The sequence below is a fragment of the Callorhinchus milii genome, unplaced genomic scaffold, assembly GCF_018977255.1.
Source record: "Callorhinchus milii isolate IMCB2004 unplaced genomic scaffold, IMCB_Cmil_1.0 Scaffold16, whole genome shotgun sequence".
Classification (NCBI taxonomy): domain Eukaryota; kingdom Metazoa; phylum Chordata; class Chondrichthyes; order Chimaeriformes; family Callorhinchidae; genus Callorhinchus; species Callorhinchus milii.
The window spans coordinates 5,398,501-5,418,298 of NW_024704757.1; the positions used below are offsets into that span (position 1 = coordinate 5,398,501).

Here is a 19,798-nt window from a genome sequence, read left to right on the forward strand (position 1 = left end):
CCATCGATCTATTGTGGAGTCATTTTCTGGTCTCGTAAGTGGGGACGTGTGTCTGACGCTGCTCAGCAGAGCTGGTGGCTGGGAGAGGATTCACAAACAGAAGCCATCAAACGGAACGTGGGATATCTGTAGTCAGGAGAAAGACTGTGGTGATGTTTGGACTTTGTTTAGTGAATGAAGTCACACAGTTGAAGATTAATGAATAAATGAGGCTGGTTGTATATTTATATAATCTAATTGCAGTAATGGGATCTGATAAGAATTTAGAGAAGATTAGTTTGATAAATGAGAACTTCTCTATTTGCCTGTGACTGTTTACTCGCTTGGTACAGGGCTTGTCTGGGACATTTGAGGAGAATTTACAGTGTCTGAATTGGAAACATCTGGCTTGAATTGTTGTTCCCGATTTATGTGACAAATTCAGGCACTGAACACAAATCTGGGTCACCAGAACCGTGGCTGCATGGTCACAGTCCGAGTGTTTCCCCTTTGTCTGATTCGTGAGCTGAAGGATGTTGAGGGGAATCTCCAAGTCCCTTTGTATTGAAAGTATTTCCTCCTACAATCGACCTTTTCTAGTTACAACACCTCCAACAAAGAGATTCCTGTATGTCCTGTGTGGAGTCCTATAGCTCAGTGGTTAGAGCATTCGCCTCGCAGGCGAGAGACCTGGGTTAGTTTCCCGGCAAAGCAAAACCTTGGGCAAGTTTCCTTACTCCTCACGTTTGATAATAGTCCCTCAAGAAAATAATAATAATAATAATGTGGTCACTCAATCCATAACTGTTTGTTATGGACTGCTGTGCGCAATTGGCTGACCCGTTTCACTTTCACTCACAATAGTTAATCCACTTTGCAATAAATTCTGTGAAGCGCTTTGAGATGTCTCAACAACGTGACATCAAATGGAAGGATTACTATTATTATGATCCTATATTTTAATATGCACTAATTAACCAGCGCAAATGCGGTGCCTTGGGACGACCTCCCAACGTGAAAGGCACTTTACAAATGTAATTTTGTTGCTGTTGTTGCGGTTGTTAACCCGAGAAGAGGTTGTGTGCCTGGTTTGCTTGAGGCTGGAGTACTATGCAAAGAGACTCAAGAAGCCATGAAGGACAAGAGATAGCAGGTTCAGCTTCGAAGGTCAATATTAAAAGAGGCACCAGGAAGTATTTCCTTAGCGTTTAATCAACAGTTAGGAGGGGTTGCCTGGAAAGGTGGTGGAGACCAGAGTCTCATTTAAAAGCATCTCGATTTTTGTAATGAGAAAGTGGCAAAGTTTGGTCTTCTGAAAGGATGAGATAATAATAATCCTTGCATTTGATACAGCGCCCTATCACGTCATTGAGACGTCTCAAAGCGCTTCAGAGTTTATATTGTAAAGTGAATTGACTACATTTCTGTGGGCAAAACGCGGAAGCCAATTGTGCATAGCAGTGTCCCACGAACAGTGCTGGACTGATCAAATTGGGATCAAAAGTCTTCTTCATCCGAAACTCTTGCCCTGAAAGAATGAAGGAGAATAATAAAATGAAGCTTATCAGGGCCTTTTTTCAGATTGGAAACCAGAATCGGGTTCATTCACCAATGGTGGGAGTGACTGCCAACAGGTTTATTGCAGATAAGATGCATTTTATCCAAGTGCTCCCCTGGCACCAATTTCATGGCACAAACACATTGTAACTTTGTCTGATTTTCCCAAAAGAATGTAAATTGCCTACAAATCTCCTTCGGAAAATTGTGTTTAGGTTGTACGTTTCTGAAATGCGGTGACTGAATTGAAATAGTGTGGAGATAAATGAGCCATCAGTTCCTGTAATACATCACAGAGAGTAAATTCCTTCACTTGCCAAACAGGCCTGTGCCCCAATTCATACAGTAGCGTGTTTATTCATGAAGAATTCCCTCTGATTTACAGATGAATTAGACATGGCGCCTTTTTTTTCTGTTAACCCTTTAAGTGGAGAATAGTAATTACACCAAATATTTTCCTAAATCTGTTTCATAAAGAAGAATTGGAAAAAGTTTGTTTTAATATTTTGATCGATTCTTGCAAAGTTTATACAAACAACCTAAGATAGGGTTTAGATTTAACAGCCAAGTGTCCATGTAATTCGTCTTAAGAGTTTCATAGCACAGAGAAGTACTTAGATTTTATAACTGCTATAACGTTCATATCAAATATTCTTGCATATCAAATGTTGATAAGTTTATAACGTTAAATTGTCTCAAAGCACTTCACGGTAATCATCACTCGTATATGTAGTGACTGCATTTGTAGGCAAACATGATTGGCGTTTTGCACACAGCCAACTACCACAGACAGTCACAAGGCAAGTGATCAGTTTATGGGGTCCTAAATTAACCCAAATTGTCTGAGCCAGAGGTATAATTGCTGCTAATTGAGTTAGGCTTATGTCTAAACCAGGATGAATCACCTCAACACAGGTTACATTGGCAAACTGTGGTAAATGAGATTAAGTTTCACTGTAATATCTAGAAACACAGTAAAATTCCTCCACAAGGCAAGCCAAGATATTTGTTTTAGGGTTGAGCTGGGTTTATTGAAAAGCTGCAGTATGTATTTAAAGAAAGAGACATGAAGTGTACTCCGGTATGTTATAAAACAGGCTGACATGCAGTATATAGTAAGGACTAGAGAATGCCTTTGTGTTTTGACATTGTAAAATAAAAAATGGATCATATCACAAAGTGGTTTGACAATAAGTGGACTTCACTGTATCAACAAAACGAGCTGCAGTCTGTGCACCAGACCTTCACAATGGCACTTTCTTGCTAGAGTGCAGCTGTACATTTTCTTTTCTTTTCCCGTTCTTTAGGTCATCCTCATCGTAAGTGGGAACCTCAGCTTCTTAAACTGGTTGACTATTGTGCCAAGCATTGCTTGCTTTGACGACTCCAACCTGGCCTTTCTCTTCAGTTCACGACAAGGAGGGCTCAGGGGTCAAGTAGCCAAGATTCAGGCTGAGGAGGTCACAGGTCAGGGACCACCCCCTCATCACGGTATGTCACACTGATTAATGGGCCCCCAGTGGTTTGGGCTTTGTCCTTCTCCGTGAACCTTTGCTCTTTAACTCATTCACCACAAACGACAGCAATTTGAGTTCTTCTGGTCTACACTCCTCGCTCCCAGGAAGCCCCCCAATGGTCGCATCACTTGCCATTGGGTAAAACAGCTGATGAATGTAGCAATTTCACAGTCAGCACCAAATGAAATGTAGAGAAATGTAAAGCGAGTGTCCAATCAAATTCGAATCTTGATGTAGAATGGATAAGGCTGGGTCATGTTGGCATGCCTTTGAGTATCCAGAATCACACATCACTTTCCACATTTAGACATCTTGTTGGTTAGTTAGAAATCAACCAGGCCATTCCCAATGCTCTGCCTTTCTTCCTCCCACCGAAGGGTTTCACTGGTGTGACATTTCCGTTTCCTACACCAGTTGACCGCGAAGCTTGCTAAAGCCTTAATTAACCTTAATACTGACGCAGTGACTAATACAGATGAATAGACAGATATTACAGTCGAGAATTTTCAAAAGAGTCTTAAAAAGAAGTAGTTATAGTGTTCTGTGTCCTTTTGCCTTCTAAGGTACATTCATCCGCCGTGTGGTCAACATTGCCTTTGGATCCCTCATCGCCTTCCTCAGTTTGCCAGTGATTCTAAACCTGCTCAGCACCAAACAAGTCATGAACACCTCCTTCAATTCCCTGCGGATCGTGAACACCTATGGAGCCTTCGGAAGGTACGGAGTAGAGCGCTCACATCTTTCACAGGCTTCTTCGTTTGCCACCGACCAAAATAAAACCAGTGAAGCACTGTGAGGTGTCCTCCCGCCATGAGGCTCTGCATCAAATGAAATTTATTTGACCTATTATTTTTACCACTTGCGATATTTCTTAACGGTGTCTCTTGATTTTGATTTCCCACCGAGCTGCAGCAACTCTGCTCAATTGAGATCATAGATTGTGTCGGAGCAGATTTTCTGCAATCTGAGGTGACGTACTTATAATAAAATAATAATAATAATAATAATAATCCTCGCATTTGATATAGCGCTTTTCACGTCGGGAGGACGTCCCAAAGCGCTTCACAGAACACACTGTAAAGTGAATTGACTGTATATTTGTGGGCGAACGCGGCAGCCAATTGCGCACAGCAATGTCCCACAAACAGTCGTAGATTGAAAATGACCAATTTATTATTGTTTTGTTTTTTGAAGGGATTATTATTAGGCGTGTGGAGTAAGGAAACTTGCTTAATAATAAATAATAAATAATAAAAATAATAATTTTGTGATACAGCCAATTCATTTTACAGTATATTCTGTGAGGCGCTTTGTGATGTCTCGAAGACGTGATAAGGCGCGACATCAAATGCAAGGATTATTATTATAGATTGTGTTGGAGCAAATTTCCTGCAATCTGGGGTGACGTACTTCCGGTTTGTGGGAGGGAATCCCCTTTTCTCCCGACTTGAAATCCATTGACAAATCCAGCAAATGAGAGCCTGATGTGCGCTGCGGACTTGCCCGGGAACACAAATCCCCGGTGACAATTTTTTTTATCAAAAAAAAATGATGTGTAATCGAATGTTACACAACTGACTGGGAGAGAAAAACTCCTTTCCCCCTTCACAAAGCCAGAGCCCTAAAAAGAAGTGATACCTGTGATGGATGATGCATTTTACATAATTCAAATGACACACAAGAACTTTTTTTCTTTTTAAAAAGCCATTTAATAAGTTTGATTTAGTAAGTGTTGCCGGGAAGCTGGATTGAGAGAAAACGCCATATTTCATGCTTTAATGAGGTGAGCTGCCTGACTACATAGCGCTTGCAAGCCAGAAATAGCTTTAACCCTTTTGAGTCCAGGGTGGCTGCCACCTAAGAATGTAAGAACATAAGAATTTGCTGGCAAAAGAAGACCAAGGTCCATCTAGTTTTCCTTCCGCCATCCTGGCTTGTCATGTCGTTTCCCAAACTATACACTGTATGGTAAAGTATCACGTCTTTGCAACGTCTCAAAGCACTTCACAGGATTTGCTGCCAAGTGAATTGACTGAATAATTTGTGGGCGAAATGCGGCAGCCAATTGCGCACAGCATACATTGTGTGCTTACCCAGTGAGCCATCGGGGGAAAACGTGCGTTTCAGAACTTGACGGAGTTTCTTCCTAAACTTGCCTTTGTCCTGTGTTGTCATTCACCCAGTATAACGAAAGAACGGACTGAGGTCATCGTTGAGGGGACGTCCAGTCTGGATCCGAAAGACCCCAATGCCCAGTGGCAAGAGTATGGGTTTAAGTGTAAACCTGGAGATCTGCAGAGAAGGCCTTGTCTTATTACTCCTTACCATTATCGACTTGACTGGCTCATGTGGTTTGCAGCATTCCAGGCAAGTCATTTGCTTTTCTGTATTCAAATCATGCTTCATGTGTAGTTCTCAGGAAAGCAGTTACCGGGCTGTACCCACAAACTACCTGTGGGGAGGGGGGCAGCATGCAGTGCAATGAACCAATATTTTCAGTAGAGCCTTGTTATAGGTGGGGAGTGGGGCAAGAGGATATCCATAAACTCACACCATGAATTTCCCATGAAGCATCAAACTGTTTCTTCAACAGGTCCAGCATTCTGAAAATGGACTCGTGCATTCTGTATTTACCAATTGATGCTCCTCACATCTCAAAATGGCATTTGAGGCAGATGTAACCGTGTGTTGATCCAGTCCTGCTGGAATTCCCTTGTAAGGTATATGCAGCTATTCTGACCAAAGGCTGCATATATATTCACATAAAGGTCACAAATCATTCAGTGGCCACATTTACTCGCGTTTCAGCTGCAATCTGGTGTCTTGCGTAACCACATAAAATATTTATGTCACACTGTAACTGTCCAGATTCAGGCTCCACATTGCCACAAAGGGTTCAGCGCCTTAAATCACACCTCATATGCCTCAGTTGAAAATGAAAGGGGAGCAAGGCTCGCTGAGGAGGTTATTCCCAAATAACCTTGTAATATCCCAAGCAAAGTGCTCCTGTTACATTCCCGAGCTTGGCACCCACTTAGTGATGGGGGAAAGGGAAGTGGGGGGGGGGGGTGGTGGGGTCGTGCATGCGGGGGAGTGGGGGGTGTGGGGGTAATTGATAAGGAGAGAACATTTTCCACATTTTGCAACTCTGACAGGTTATCACTCTTTAAAGTGCAATCAACATCTGACACTTTATTTCACCGACTGCTTCCTGCAAATACTTTCCAGTGCTCTGCTTGTAACCAAGGGTCCTGTCCTGAAGGCAAACGTGTTGAGTGATGGGCTCGGGATCTGTCAGTGCCTGACGAGTTCTTGAATGTCACTTGTTTTATTAGGTATCAGATTTTTATACATATATTTTTTGTTAAAAAAGCTAAAAGCTCAATGTTGAGGAGGCAAATGTGCTTAAAATTCAGGATGTAAGTCCGTGATCTTAATATGCGCTGCTGATTGACCCAGGACTGCTCCACCGAAAGCCGTTTCCTTCATGTAATTAAAATAATAATAATAATAATCCTTGCATTTGATATGGCACCTTATCGAGCCTTCGAGACGTCTCAAAATGCTTCACAGAATATACTGTGATATATACAATATATATTTTGGAGTCCTGTAGCTCAGTGGTTAGAGCACTCGCTTTGCAAGCGAGAGACCTGAGTTCAGTTCCAGTCAGGGCGAAACCTTGGGCAAGTTTCCTTACTCCACACAGAGCCTAATAATAATCCCTCCAAAAACAACAAAAACAATAATAAATTGGTCATATTCAATCTACGACTGTTTGTGGGACATTGCTGTGCGCAATTGGCTGCCGCGTTCGCCCACAAATATACAGTCAATTCACTTTACAGTGTGTTCTGTGAAGCACTTTGGGACGTCCTCCCGACTTGAAAAGCGCTATATCAAATGCAAGGATTATTATGATTATTACTGTAAAGTGAATTGAATCTAGATTTTGGGGGTGAAACGCGACAGCCAATTACGCACAGCAGCGTCCCACAAACAGTCGTGGGTTGAGTGAATAAATTAACTTTTTAAAATGTTATTTTGTTACTAGGAAACAATTTTTCGCTATTGATTCCATCAAAAGCCCTCAAAAATGTCAAAGACTTCCATCAGTTCACTTCTCAAGCTTTTTTCCCCCAGAGGAAAAGTCCCAGTTCCTCCAGTCTTCACTCATTTCTAGGCCAAATCACTCATTCCCGGTAGCATCCCAGTAAAGCTCCTCTACCCCATCTCTATCCCCTTAATATCTTTCCTAAAGTGGACTGACCAACGCTGGACACATTATGCGAACGACGATGTCAGAGTTAGGATGATATGTCATGAAAACAGACCATTTGGCTCCACTCGTCCACATCCGTGTTTGTCTTCCACTTGGCTCACCTCTCCTGATCTTTTCTCCCTCACCCCTTTATTCCCTTCTCCCTAATGTGAGCACACGTTTCCTTTTAATTACGTTGATGATTTTTGCCTCAATCACAGCTTGCGCACTCTGCTCCCGAACTCCCAATTAGGTCTGCCACTGGCTATCTTAGATTTAAGCCCAAGAGCGCTGGGAGACATGAGAACTACAAACAATCTTCTTTTACAGGTGGTTCTTTTGTTTAAACTGGAATGAGACCTGTGTGAGTCACAAGTATTTTACAATTTCTCTTTTGCCCCTGTTCCTTGTGACTTGTTTTTCCACCTATTTATCCACTTCCTGTTTTCATTTTTACTTGGAAACAAATGCAAAGCAGAGACCGAAGTTGTTGATTTACAGGGTAAAGGCCAGGCGGAGGCCACAAGAGTACAGCCTGTTCAGCCTCGGGCTCCCTGATGTCTCCTCGTTATACTGAGAGCAAGACGTTTGACTCTCATCCCATTCCCGCATGCGTGGAAGTAAGTGGTGCAGGGGGCTGTTCCGCACTGAATCCAAACCTACTCCAAACTGGCTTACCAAGTCCTGGGCTAGATTTACTCTTATTTATGTAGCATTTCAGACCGTCCAGAATTTGGCAGCCATAATTTTCAAGCCTTTTTTTTATATGTTTCTATTAAGAACCGCAGAAAAATGACTTCAGAGTTTAAAAAACAACAACAAATTAGATTGGGATCGCGCTTTTCACGTCGAATTTTAAACATGAATTTTAAGACTGAATTCAGCAATTTGACAGATTCTGGGAACTCTGAAACGTTACATAAATAGGGTCAAATCTTGACCTGGGTGGAATTCCTCCACTCGTCCTTTTCTGGGAGATAAGTTTCCATTTATTGCTTGAATAATTTATTGCTACTGCACAAAAGTCCATAGCGGTAAAAGCCTGTGCCGGTGCTGGCTGTTACTCAAAACCAAAACGCAAGCCTGCGTGAGTGTGTGTTGGAGGAATCCAGGTGTCCTCATCCACCTGCTGTTGGTCTTTGTATCTACATTTCAACACAAAATTACACTCCAAAAGTCATGCTTCACTCCCTTCCCACAATAAGCTACCCTCTGGGTATCACACCAGTCCTTGCCAGGCTCCATTGGCTCCCAATTACTGAACGGGTGGATTTCAAGATCCTCTCACTCATTTTTAAATCCCTTCATGCCCTCGCACCTCCCTACTGCTCCGATTTGCTTACCCCCAACTCCCCACCACGCTGCCTCCGCTCGGCTGGCTCCCGCCTCCTGTTCGTCCCTCGTCCCCTCTGCTCCGCCATCGGTGGCCGTGCCTTCAGCCACTACGCCCCAAAACTCTGGAACTCTCTCCCTCAATCCCTCCGCCTTGTCTCCTCCCCACTTTCAAATTCCTTTTTGATCATGCTTATGGTCACCTCCCGCCTCCCTCTACCCCTGGCTCGGGGTCAGGCTCCGCTATTGTCAAGCACTCCAGGATACTAGCCCGTGTGTAGGTTGCTAAATAAATGCAAGCTGTTGTTGTTGACTGAGCAACTGTACCTGAAAGCTGGATGCAGGGTTGAGATAGCTGGTTTGAGTTGACGATCTTTATATAAGAATAAGAATAATCCTTGCATTTGCTATAGCAACTTATCACATCATTGAGGTGTCTCAAAGCGCCTCACAGAATATATCGTAAAGTAGATTGACTGTGTATTTTGTGAGCGAAACGTGACAGCCAATTGCGCACAGCAGTGTCCTGCAAACAGTCGTGGATTGAATGACCAAATTGTTATAGTTTTTATTTTTTAAAGGGATTATTGTCCCTGGAAAGCGGTCCACCAATCAACTAACAAGCGGGTTCCTACTTACTGCAAGGCAAACAGAGCAGTGTGTGCTGAGTAAGGAAACTTGCCTAAGGTTTCCCTTGCCCGGAAATTGAACCCAGGTCCTCTCGCTTGCGAGGCAAGCACGATAACCATTACACAACAGGATTCCACATTAAGTTTGTCCACATTTTATATGTCTCGGGGTGACACAGGGACATTTGGTTAACGTGAAATCGCTCCACTTTCAATAAGCATACAACTGTCTACGATCACTTAGTGAAGGAAGTTGTTTCGCAGTGGACTTCCCACAGATCCTAACTGCTGAAGAGTTGCGGAGCTTTTAAGACGGGAGAGAAAAGTGTGGAAAATATGATAGAATTTGTGACCCTGAAACCTTCCCTTGGGATGTTTCATCATGATGTTCCGATCAGTGACTCAAAGTTGTTGTGTGTGTTTTTTTTGCTTTTGTTTTACATTTCGACTGCAACAAAATGGTTTTAATTAGATATCTCTTTGCTCTGAAGTGGTCTGAGTTCCAAGTTACTAATTAAAACAATTTGAAAGATCTTTTTTTCTCTCTCTCTGCCTATTTTGGCTGACTGTGACTTGCACAGCCCGTTTCGGCTCCACTGGAGGCGAAACCAACTCGTCTGGGATTACATTCACATTTAAAGGGAGCCTTTCACCTCACTACAGATTTATTTTAAACCACTAATGCATTTAACCCTTTGTGAAAGGAAGAAAACAGTTTTCGTAGCACCTTATCAGTAGGAATTGTTGAATCTTACCGCACAAAAGGAGGCCATTCGGCTCAACATACCTGTGACGGCTCTTTGAAAAAGCTACCAACTCGTCCCATTCCCCCGCTCTTACCCCGAACCCTATCCAATTCCCAAACAGATCAATGTCAAGCGTGGTGATTGTTTTGGAGGCCAACGTGGCAGCCATTTTTCCATTCAGCAAGGTCCCACAAACAGCCTTGAAGTGAATGATTTATTGATCTGGAGAATTGTTGGCCAGGATGTCAGGAGAAAACTCTCTTCTCTGTTTCAGATTGTTACACAGGGTTTTTTTTTAACGTTCGCCTGGAAAAACCGAACAAGGCCTCAGTTTCTTTAACGTTCCTCGAAAGGACAGCACCACCAACAATGTAGTGCTCCACCCCAAAAAAAAATCTCATGAATTCACTCATAACCTGGTTACCTTGGTTTCCTTTTAAGAATCGGAATTGAAGAATTGTCAACGCGATTTTAAATTTAAAGGCGAAATAGTCCCACTTGCTAAGACTAAGTGGAATTTCAGGCCTAAAGGTGCTTCAGAAACTTATGTGGCCCCACTCTGCGAGCACACATATTTTCAATACAATACAATTTATAATAATAATCTTTGCATTTGATATCGCGCCTTATCACATTTTCGAGACGCCTCAAAGCTCGCTACCGTAAAGTGAATTGACTGGGTATTTTGTGGGTGAAACCCTGGCAGCCAATTGTGCACAGCAGCGTCCCACAAACAATCGTCAATTGAACTGACTAATTTATTATTATTTTATTTTAGCCTTTTTACACCTCCTGTTTAGGTCTGGTTCCCAGGTACAGCGCTTGACAATTCTGTCCGGGCACCAGAAGAGTGCTGAGGGTAGTGAGATGGGGAAATGCGGTCAAAGAGGTCTCTTTTAAGCATTTTATACATTTCTCTTTCTTGATTGTGTTTTTTTTAGACTGTTTTTCCCTCGTACTCTCCTGTATACACAAGGGCCAAGATGCAAAAAGGGATGGAAAGCATGAAGTCATCGTTACTTACATACAGCCCAAATGTTATTGATTGCTTGGATTTTCCTTGTCATTCAGTTTCTCAGCACTCTTTCGCCTATTACGTTGTGTTCTCTGTAACTTCCTTGTTTCTGTGTTTTTTCTCTCCCCCCTTTGCTCTCCATCTCTCTTGCTGTCTCCTCTCCTTTCCCATTTTCATTTCCAATTCCCCTACTCTCGCCTTTCCCTGGAACTGCCCTGGCTCCCAGACCCTGGGATAATAAGCAGGAGTATACACTGAGGCAAAATGGTTGCCAAGCTTATCTGAGGGAATAAGCACTGGCGGAGAATCTGGCAGACGCTTGGAGAGTTTTCTGGTGTCATAGAAATGTCTTTAGAAATAGCAACTCACAGGAAAGCCTTCCTGGGGTTTTACTTGACCTGGAGGTCCTACAGTCTACCATGATTCTCATTGAAATGGGAGCACTGACACATTGTCTTACGCCTCATTGACTTCACAGTGCTGCTGCCAACAGCACCTCCAACATTACTGCTCAGTCAGTCAAGAAGTCCATCGAGATCCTTAGCAAGAAAACAAAGGGAGATATTCGGATAAATGTTTTGTAAGATCCCGTAGCATAGTGGATAGCACGTTTGCCTCGCGAGCGAGAGGATCCGGCTTTGATTCCTGGGTGGAGCGAAACCTTAGGCAAGTTTCCTTACTCCACACGCCTCCCTTTACCCAGCAGCAAGAAGGAACCCGGTTGTTAGTCGATTGGCGGATCGTTTTCCGAGGGTAATAATCCCTCCCAAAAAAATGTGGTCATTCAATCCACGGCTGTTTGTCGGACACTGTTGTGCGCAATCGGCTGCCACGTTACGCCCACAAAATACACACTTAATTTACTGTACAGCATATTCTCTGACATGCTTTGAGACGTCTCAAAGATGTGATAAGATGCTATATCAAAATGCAAGGATTATTATGTTATAATTTAGGGGGGGTGGAACTAAAGCAGTCTTGGTCAGGGACCAGGTGCAAGGAGAGGTGAAGAAAGGAGAGCTGAGGATCAAACTGAACTCCGAGGTTGTTTCGAACTGGTTATCAGGCGAATGTCTTGCCTTCACTGGCTTGTGCTTTTTACACCCGATGGAGGAAAGGTAGAGCAGCTGGAACACAAATTCGTTGAGTAGGAATGAGGCGGAGTGGGAGAGGAAGGGAAATTCCACCATGTGTCCAGCTGGTCCACACGCAGTAGTTTGGCTTTCATCCCAATCGCAGTGGAATCTGCCCCGTAATATAATTACTGCTTTCCACACTACTCGCATCCTCCAGCCAATATTACAGAAGCATTTCTCGAAGCAGCCCTGTAATATAAACCTACCATAAAACTCTGAAGGACAGGATGTGAATGACACCTGCAGCACAGATATATCAAAGGAACCGGCTGAACAAGACAATGACCTTTATTGATGTGATGACCCTTGAGGGTCTGTCAGGTAACATTTTCCACTGTATTGTAATTTTTGCAGCCTTTAAATATTTCCATAGACACTTTTGAATGTAGGTGAGGGCAGGTACCTAACGGATAACCAGGAGAGAATATTTATGTTAAATCGAGGGCTGACAATTTTAGTCCTCAATTTAAGGTAAGATGTTACATCTCAAGTTTTGTTCATCAAAATGTCTCAAAGTGTTTCACAACAGTAGGCCATGCCAATTGCCTCAGGAAAGTTTCACGCACATCCATGAGGTGAATGACTAATTTATCTGGAGGATTGTTGGCCATCACAGAACTCCCTTCTTGTTTCTAATGGTGCCATAGGATCCTGAACGTCTACCCGAAGGAGAGGTTGGACCTCATCCAGAAGATGGCTACTCTGACATTGCAGAGTTCCCCCAGTACTGCACTGAATTGTCAGCCCACACAGTGAGCTGGGACTTGTACCTTCTGAAGCAAAGGTAAAAGTGCTATGAACTGAGTCAAACTGACACTGACACTTAAGTACTTTGTTGTAGGAGGGTGACCGAAGGCACAGTTGAAGAGGAGGGTCTTGAGACTAAGCTTGAAGCAGGCAAGAGAGAGGGCCAGGTGAAGGGAATGTGGGATGGAGTTCCAAAGGGTGGGGACAGAAAGACTGAAGGCCTGACTGCTGATGGTGGGATGGGGCCAGAGTCCACTGAGCGGAAGGAGCGGACAAGTCGGTAAGGAGCTGACTGCTCCCGCTGGAAATGGGCATAAAAGAATGTTGCTGGAGGAGAGGTGAATGGTGATACTGAGAGCTGAGCTACTGGTGCAGTGGGCAGGGTTGCACGCATGGCTTCTTTTCCATTCACACATAGTTTGTTGCTGCACTGCAATGCTCCATTTTATGTCTTCACTATTACTTATACTGCCCTAGAGGGGGTGCAGCGTAGATTCACTCAGTTAGTTCCTGGGATGAGGGGACTGACCTATGAGGATAGGCTGAATAAACTAGGGCTGCATTCTCTAGAGTACAGAAGAAATTAGGGGGATCTCATTGAAACTTATAAGATTCTTAAAGGGCTGATAAAGTAGACAGAGAGGGACTGTTTCCCCTGGTAGGAGAATCTCTAACCAGGGGTCACAGTCTTAAAATTAAGGGTCAGCCTCTTAGAACAGAGTTGAGGAAACATTTCTTCACTCAGAGGATAGTGAACTTATGGAATCCACTACGCCAGAAGACTGTAGATACTCAGCCCTTGAACATTTTCAGGCTGAGACTGATAGATTCTTGAAAAATAGAGGAATTAGGGGATATGGGGATAGGGCAGGAAATCAGAGTTAGGTGAGAAGATCAGCCATGATCTTATTGAATGGCGGAGCAGGCACGAAGGGCTGAATGGCCTACTCCTGCTCCTAATTCTTATGTTCTTATGTTCTTATTAAGATCTGATCTGTCGAGTCACGAAGCTTGTTAAAAAATAAACCTGCTTCAACTCAGAACTTGACATAGGAAATCAAACTGCGAGTGCAATGAATGGGTGTTTCAGGTTTTTATGGAGAGAGGAGCGAAGGTAAGGCCAGCGAGTCGTTGCCAAGTTTCTATTTACAATGTCGGTGATCACTGGGCTATAACCTTTGTGTGTTTTTCCCTCCTCCCCATCAAACTGCCCCCGTTCATGGACCTGCTAAAACATTCCCAGAGCAGCTCTCATTCTGATTCTAATCTTAAAGCGTCAATCTTGGCAGTGCTTCTCATCATTAACCTTGTATTTGCACTCCCCTGAAGTTGCTGCATTTTATGCTGATCTGCGATGTTAAGGTCATCTATCCAGTGTTTGTTAAGAACGCTGTCTGTGTGTGTGTGTATGTGTGTGTGTGCATGTGTGTGGGTGCACCATGCATTGTACAAGAGGGTAAACACATTTTGTTATGATAATAATTAAAAATATGGTATGCAGTATAATCTGTGGAGCGCTTTGAGACGTCTCAGTGAAGTGATAAGGGACTATACGAAATGTAAGGATTATTATGGATTATTATTATCGCACACTGGTATTTTATTTACCTCCCTCCCTGGTTTCATTATGTGTTTAATCCTCAAAGCACAGCTCACACGGCTGACTATCTGAACTCAGCCATCTGTATATCATTCTCTCCTCTTCCCCCCCTCCCCCCCCCCCCCCCCGAAGATGCTAGCTCATGCTGGGAATTAGTAACAAGTCCAGAGGCACAGATGAATCAGCAGTTGACTGGGGTCTGGTGTGGTGAATCGTGGAAAAGCATGGGTCTGTCTGTAGGGAGTAGTGCATCCACTCTGCCTCACAGCTGGAAGAGCTGTGCATTCGCCAAGTAGTGTTACGGGGGGTGGGGGGGGCAGGAGGGAAAACAGCAGAGCAACAAAAGTAAGCACTCTTGCCGAAACAGCAAGAATTTTATTTTTAAATTGCAGTCAAAGTATCAGAGTTAGTGTTTTGTGAACCCATCGTTATCTGGGTCTGAAAATGAGGTTTCCCTGCCCTTATCGTAGTAGTTTAGCTGATTTGTAAAGGCGGAGGGAAGAGGGGAGAAGGGGGCGGTTGGGGGGGTGGTGTTGGGGGGAAAAGACTTGTTCAGCAGTTTCTGTTTGTTTTAGACAAGTCCTAATCAGGCGTTGTATTTCCGCCTGATAAGTGTTCTCGTCTGGCGAACTTCCATTTAAGTCACAGAGTGCACATAACATGGCTCACCATGGCGCAGTGCAGTCAATGGTGTTCAGTTGGAGGTCACGTTAGTACAGTTTGAAGTCTTTAACTCCAGAGAGACACCTGTGGCAGGTGGGCGTGTATTTCCGCTATCGTTTCTCTGAGCTGGCGTTGCCGCATCTCAAGCATCTTTCCTCCCTGTTTTACTGACTCCCTGTATCGACAGGCAATAAACACCTGGGGAGGTTTGCACTTCACGTCAAGGGAACGGTCTCATGGCCTCTGTGATGTGCCGTCTGGAACAGCACCCCTCCCGTCTTGTCTGTCCGCTGCTGTGTGCAAATTAGCGGCTGCACCCGCCTGCAAAATATATGGTCACTACACTTCACTGTAAAATGTGGTGAAGTGGGTTTCGATATCTTGGCATCTAAGATGGTGTATCAAATTGCAAAGATTACATTTTACCCAAGCCTTGGCTCTTGCCAACCTGCACATAATACTCTCCGGAATTAGGTAAGCAGGATGCATCCCTCCAGGGAGAGAGAGAGAGTGCACATTCCATTCCAACAATCCACCTCTGGAATTTCCATGTGTAACAACAACGACCACAACTTGCATTTATATAGCCCCCTGACACCTAGGAGGCAGTCTAGGGGGAGAGGGAAGGGTGAGGTGACCATCAGCACGATCAAAAGGAGGCCTTTAGGCGGGATTTGAAAGTGGGGAGGGAGGGGGCAAGGCAGAGGGAATGAGGCAGAGATTTCCAGTGTTTCGAGGGGTAGTGGCTGAAGGATGAATGTAAGTGAGATGCATGGAATCCTCAGTTTGGTTTGGTTACTCTTAAGCACGGTGATGGGTTTCCGCATCTGTCAGACACCTGGCTGACATTTTTCTTTTACCCCAGCCAACCCAACAGGCAATTTCCCTCTATCTCTTACCCCCACCCTCACCCAGTGGTGTGTCCAGCCTCTGGCTCTCCTCCTCAATGGCATTAACGAGGAAATGAATCTGTTCCCATCACACTCATAGGCAACCACATGGGTCAATTTGTGATGTTTTTAATTGCTGATGATTTTGGCCTCCTTGGCAGTTTAAAAAAAAAGTATCACATTTATATATAGAATAACAGCTGGCTGTGCTTGAATTACAGACATGTTGTGCAGTTCCTAAGCTAGTCTTGGAACTCTTTGTCACATAAAATCCACAGACCAGCAGTGGACTCCCATGCACATCTGTAATGAATCCTTGGCTGTGTTAACCATTGTCCAGTCCAGGAACTCTGTTCCTGGTTTCCGTTCACAAAGAAAATGACAGACAGGACTCAGGGGTTTGGAAGGTCCACAGGCAAGTAGGCCATTGGTACTGCGGAACAGCAGGTAATTGATACAATGAGTGCAGAGCAAAGGCATCTTGGAAGTGGAGGGGAACAGCGATGGGGCCAATCAGTGTCTTCTGACATCTGAATGTGCTCTTCACAGAAAGCAAATCCTCCGAGACCTAACACAGATCAGTATCAGTTTTGACTTAAAAAATACATCGTCATCAGCCTATCTCCGTGACCTCCTGTGCTCCTGCTTCCCTCGTCACACTCTCCATTGCGCCAAACTCCAGCCTACTCCATGCCACTATCAACAGACCAGCAGTAGACTCCCATGCACATCTGTAATTAATCCTTAACGGCTACATCGCCCCCTTCTCTCTGAAACGCTGTCCTGAAAGCCTTCACCTCACCCCTTTCCCTCCCAGCCTTCATATCCTGCCTGAAGACCTTTGACTATACATTTGGCCACCTTACACCCACCCCCCCCCACCCTCAGTCCCTCCTAACTTGAGTCCCAACTTAGAGAGTGAAAATATTTGTAACAAACAGCGCTGACTATTTGTGACGGCTACTCCAAAATATTCAGTGAGCTGAAAGATGTGCCTTGTGGTATCAGTGGTTACCAGAAATGACATTACACAGGAACACTGCGACCAAGTGATGCACAGGGAATGTGGAAAAAGTTCAGAAGAGGTTTTTTGTGTGTAAAGTAGTCTCTTTGGGTGAAAGGATAGATCCTCAATTCACTTTGAAATTGCTGTTTCAGTCCAACTCTGCCTTTTTGTTAGAACTTACTCGGGACATTGTAAACCCTCCAACACTACATACATTCTCTCTAAACTGAGAGAGTCTCTGTTAAACCCATGCTCTGCATACAGCGATCAATATAACATCAGGAACATCTCTAGCTATGTACAGCTGTAAAGGCAGGAGCTCTCCCCACACTTCCCGCCATCATCTGTTGAAACACAAACTCTGCCATTGGGTAAATGTTTTGTACAGAAAGCCCTCGTTCTCCAGATCACGATTGTCTTCTCGTCCTGCTTCAGATCACTATGGAGCTGCCCGCCATGTCCCAGCTGCTTAATCCATCTAACAATGCTATGAATCCAATAATCCTACTACAAGCATTGAGTGGACTGATGGCAGGAGAAATAACCAGGCTCCTCTGGCAATACAAAGACCTTATCTACAGATGCCTCTGGGTTTTGGAAAGAATTTCTGAGATCAAAGAAATTCATTCAGATCAAGGTCCTGCCCAGGAAGCCTCATCTCCGTAAAACTGAGTGAAAGGAAACCGCCAGACTCGCGAGGGGTGGAGGCCCGATGAAAACGTATCTTTCTTAAAGGAAAAATTGTGCTGCTTTGTGGTTCCCCCAAAGGTCAGTGAGGTCCAGCCTCCTCATAGACCTCAGAAACCAGCACACATTCCTGAGAAAGCAAAAGTTCATGATGGTTATCCTGCCCACAGTTATGTAGGCAGAGCGCCTTGGAGATTGGCAGGGTACCAAACATGTCATGGATGCCTACTTTCACAGAACCACCCAGTAAGCACACAGAGGACTTCTGTTGTTCTGGTTGAGTTACCATGATCCCCTTTGGTATAATTCCTCACCAACTCCTGTCGTTTGAACCAAACTCCTCATCACCAGTGGCACTCACAGAACTGCAATGGGATCCCAAGCCTAAGAGTGAAAGAAAAGGTCATCATTGGATTTCCCATGTGGCAAGGCCTCTCCTTCACTCCTTGGCTGTCCGTTTGTCTTTTCGCAGTGAGGACGGGGCTGTCTGGCAAACTCACTTGGCCCTGGCATTGGCACAAGATTGGGGAACAGCTGAGTCTCTGAGTGCTGAACAAGATCTGCATATGTTAGTTATGCAGAGCCAGCAATTCCTAATTCCCGGGTCTGGAGTGCTCAAAAACAAGATGGGTTCTTCGAGCCAGAGTTTCCAATGAACCTTTAATTTTCCAAGGTTTTTTTTGTTTGGATGATTTTTTTCTGGTTTAACAGACGCCGTCAGTTGCGACACTTGTGCGCTCAACTCGGAAAGGGAAGGGGAAAGGGTGGGAGGGTGGTGTGGGTGATGCAATCCTGGAATGCGAGCTGTAATCTGCAGCACTAAAAAATCCGAGAAATAACACGTGTTGAACTGTCTGAACCCGCTGCTTTTCGTGGGGTTTGCTGTTGCACTGACGGGGCAGCTGCTTGAACAGAATCAAATTAATAAGGTAACTGGTGCCCCGTGCATCTGCCTTGGCTTATCTGCTGCTGGTCTGCAAGAATAATGGCCGATCACGCCTTCACTGTGTGCACTCTTACCCTAACTCTGGCTCTGAAAGAAGCTAATCTGGCCCTTCTCCAAAGTGCCCCTGACAAAGAGCTCTGGGAGGGACGCTATCCTGCGTGAGGGGCGCTATATAAACCCAAGCTGTTGTTTTTGGAGACCTGTAGCTCAGTGGTTAGAGTGTTCGCCTGGCAAGTGAGAAGACCTGGATTCAATTCCCGGGCAGGGCGAAACGTTAGGCAAGTTTCCTTGCTCCGCACCTCTGTTCACCTAGCATAAATAGGAACCCAGTTGTCGACTGGCGGATCGCTTTGCGAAGGATATGTTACACTCGGGGGGTGCGGTGGGGGGGGGGGTGAGTAAGTAATGCTAGTTTCCGGGACTCTCCTGTTGATAATGTTTGACACTGCTATGCAAACAAGGTTCACGAAGGCAGCTCCATTAAGAGCATCCTCAGAACCTCGGCCTCAGTACCTACAGACAGACAACAAGAACAACTTATATTTATACAGTGCCCTTCATGAAGGCCAGAGTCTCGGAGCGCTTAGGCATCTGGAAGTAAAACATCAACAGTTGAAATAGCCTGTGAGAGAGCAGGATAAGATTGCACTCAGTGCTAATTAAGAGGCAAATGAAGTCAAGTAGTGCTGATTTAGACCACATTCACGAACAATCCACCTACTTTGCCAGATCCCGAGCAGCAGTGAGATGGGAGAGAGAGATTGCCATAAGAGAAGGCTGGTCTTGGAACTCGCAAGAGACTTGAGTTTGGCGTGTATGATATTTACCAGATCGCAGTCGTAGCCAGCAGTTATTCTCTTGAAGCTGTCTGGAAAGCCAAATCTCAGGGGAAAAACATATAATTTGTGCCTATGTAGTCCTGTAGTGAGAGTGATATTACTGTGGTAAAAAACTGGGAGGAATTGTTGGACCCAGCAGATGTTAGCTGAAGTGATAAAAGAACTGAGTTGTCCAGGGTTTAATTGCTCTTATCTCTGCTGACTCCCTGAAGATGTAACTCAAAAGATGAACATTTCCTCCCTACATC

The 19,798-nt window shown here is 44.4% G+C and overlaps 1 protein-coding gene across 2 annotated transcripts in view; it reads left to right on the plus strand.

The window, feature by feature from the left end:
• lmf1 (lipase maturation factor 1) overlaps positions 1–19,798 on the plus strand; it is a 202,435-nt gene that overhangs the window by 172,159 nt on the left and 10,478 nt on the right. For both annotated transcript variants that reach the window (XM_007903504.2, XM_042341079.1), the window contains 3 exons: positions 2,844–3,027; positions 3,617–3,770; positions 5,237–5,420. In XM_007903504.2, coding sequence (XP_007901695.2) covers positions 2,844–3,027; positions 3,617–3,770; positions 5,237–5,420 — 522 coding nt within the window. The remainder of the gene's footprint in view (positions 1–2,843; positions 3,028–3,616; positions 3,771–5,236; positions 5,421–19,798) is intronic.